The sequence below is a fragment of the Panthera pardus genome, unplaced genomic scaffold, assembly GCF_024362965.1.
Source record: "Panthera pardus isolate Hobbes unplaced genomic scaffold, ASM2436296v1 HiC_scaffold_12, whole genome shotgun sequence".
NCBI lineage: Eukaryota > Metazoa > Chordata > Mammalia > Carnivora > Felidae > Panthera > Panthera pardus.
Window position 1 is genome coordinate 50489166 of NW_026526677.1, and position 1469 is coordinate 50490634.

The 1469-nt window shown below is 40.4% G+C and overlaps 1 protein-coding gene across 1 annotated transcript; it reads left to right on the forward strand.

Moving 5' to 3' along the window:
* Positions 1–200: 200 nt before the first annotated feature.
* On the forward strand, positions 201–1145 carry LOC128776101 (olfactory receptor 10A3-like). Its single transcript, XM_053899222.1, has one exon. The coding sequence runs from the start codon at positions 201–203 to the stop codon at positions 1143–1145; it is 945 nt and encodes a 314-aa protein (XP_053755197.1).
* Positions 1146–1469: the final 324 nt, after the last annotated feature.

Genomic DNA, 1469 nt, shown 5'->3' on the forward strand with positions numbered 1-1469 from the left:
TTATTTTAAAAACTTATTGATCCAAGTAATTGGCCATTTCCAAAATTGCCAAACTGAATTTAGTCAGGATATGTTCCTTTTTATGTCTTCTGTCAAGAGTATCTGGGGTGAATTTCAGACACAGATTCTTAGCTTTTGGACCGTGACTTCATAATTTATATACATATGTCCACAAAAATAATATACTCTCCACCACTGAAATGAAAAGGCAAAATCAAAGCTCTGTGGTTGAATTCATCCTCTTGGGCTTTTCTAACTTTCCTGAACTCCAAGAGCAGCTCTTTGGGGTTTTCTTGGTTGTTTACCTTGGGACTCTGATGGGAAATGCCATCATTATAGTCATCATCTCCCTGGAACAGAGCCTCCACGTTCCTATGTACCTGTTCCTGCAGAACCTGTCTGTGGTGGATGTGAGTTTCAGTGCAGTCATTATGCCTGAAATGCTGGTGGTCCTCTCCACTGAGAAAACGTCAATTTCATTTGTGAGCTGTTTTGCACAGATGTATTTTATTCTTTTTTTTGGTGGGACTGAATGTTTTCTCCTGGGGGCGATGGCTTATGACCGATTTGCTGCAATCTGCCATCCTCTGAGCTACCCAATGATTATGAACAAAAGGGTTTTCATGAAATTAGTAATGTTCTCATGGGTCTCAGGGATCATGGTGGCTACCGTGCAGACCACATGGGTTTTCAGTTTTCCCTTCTGTGGCCCCAATGAAATCAATCACATCTCTTGTGAAACCCCAGCAGTGCTAGAACTTGCATGCGCAGACACCTTTCTGTTTGAAATCTATGCGCTCACTGGCACCATTTTGATTGTCATGGTTCCCTTTGTGTTGATTCTCTTGTCTTATATTCGGATTCTCTTTGCCATCCTGAAGATGCCATCGGCCACCGGGAGGCAAAAGGTCTTTTCCACCTGTGCCTCCCATCTCACGTCTGTGACCCTCTTCTATGGCACAGCCAATATGACTTATATCCAACCCAAATCTGGCTACTCCCCAGAAGCCAAGAAGGTGATGTCATTGGCCTACTCACTCCTTACACCTCTGTTGAATCCACTGATCTACAGCTTGAGAAACAGTGAGATGAAAAGAGCTTTGATGAAACTGTGGCGAAAAAAGGTGGATTCACATGCATTCTGACTATGTTGAGAAGCTATGTGCTATTTGATCACTGCCTGAACTCTATTTAAATTTAATAAATGGCCAAACTTTCTATATTTCTCAGTATGAACATGCCTAATTTGTTATTTTTCCAGGTTCAATAATAGGGATCCCTATTTTTGATAGTGTACTGTTGTCATTCATTTTTCATATAATATAAAATACAACAGTTCATCATTCCTCTAGTATGATCTAGGCCATTACTGGATCATGTCATTAAAATGAAGCTTCAATAAACACCTTGTTCCCTACATTCATATGTAGTGATGATTTATTTCTGATACATTCTTCACAGTGATTCTG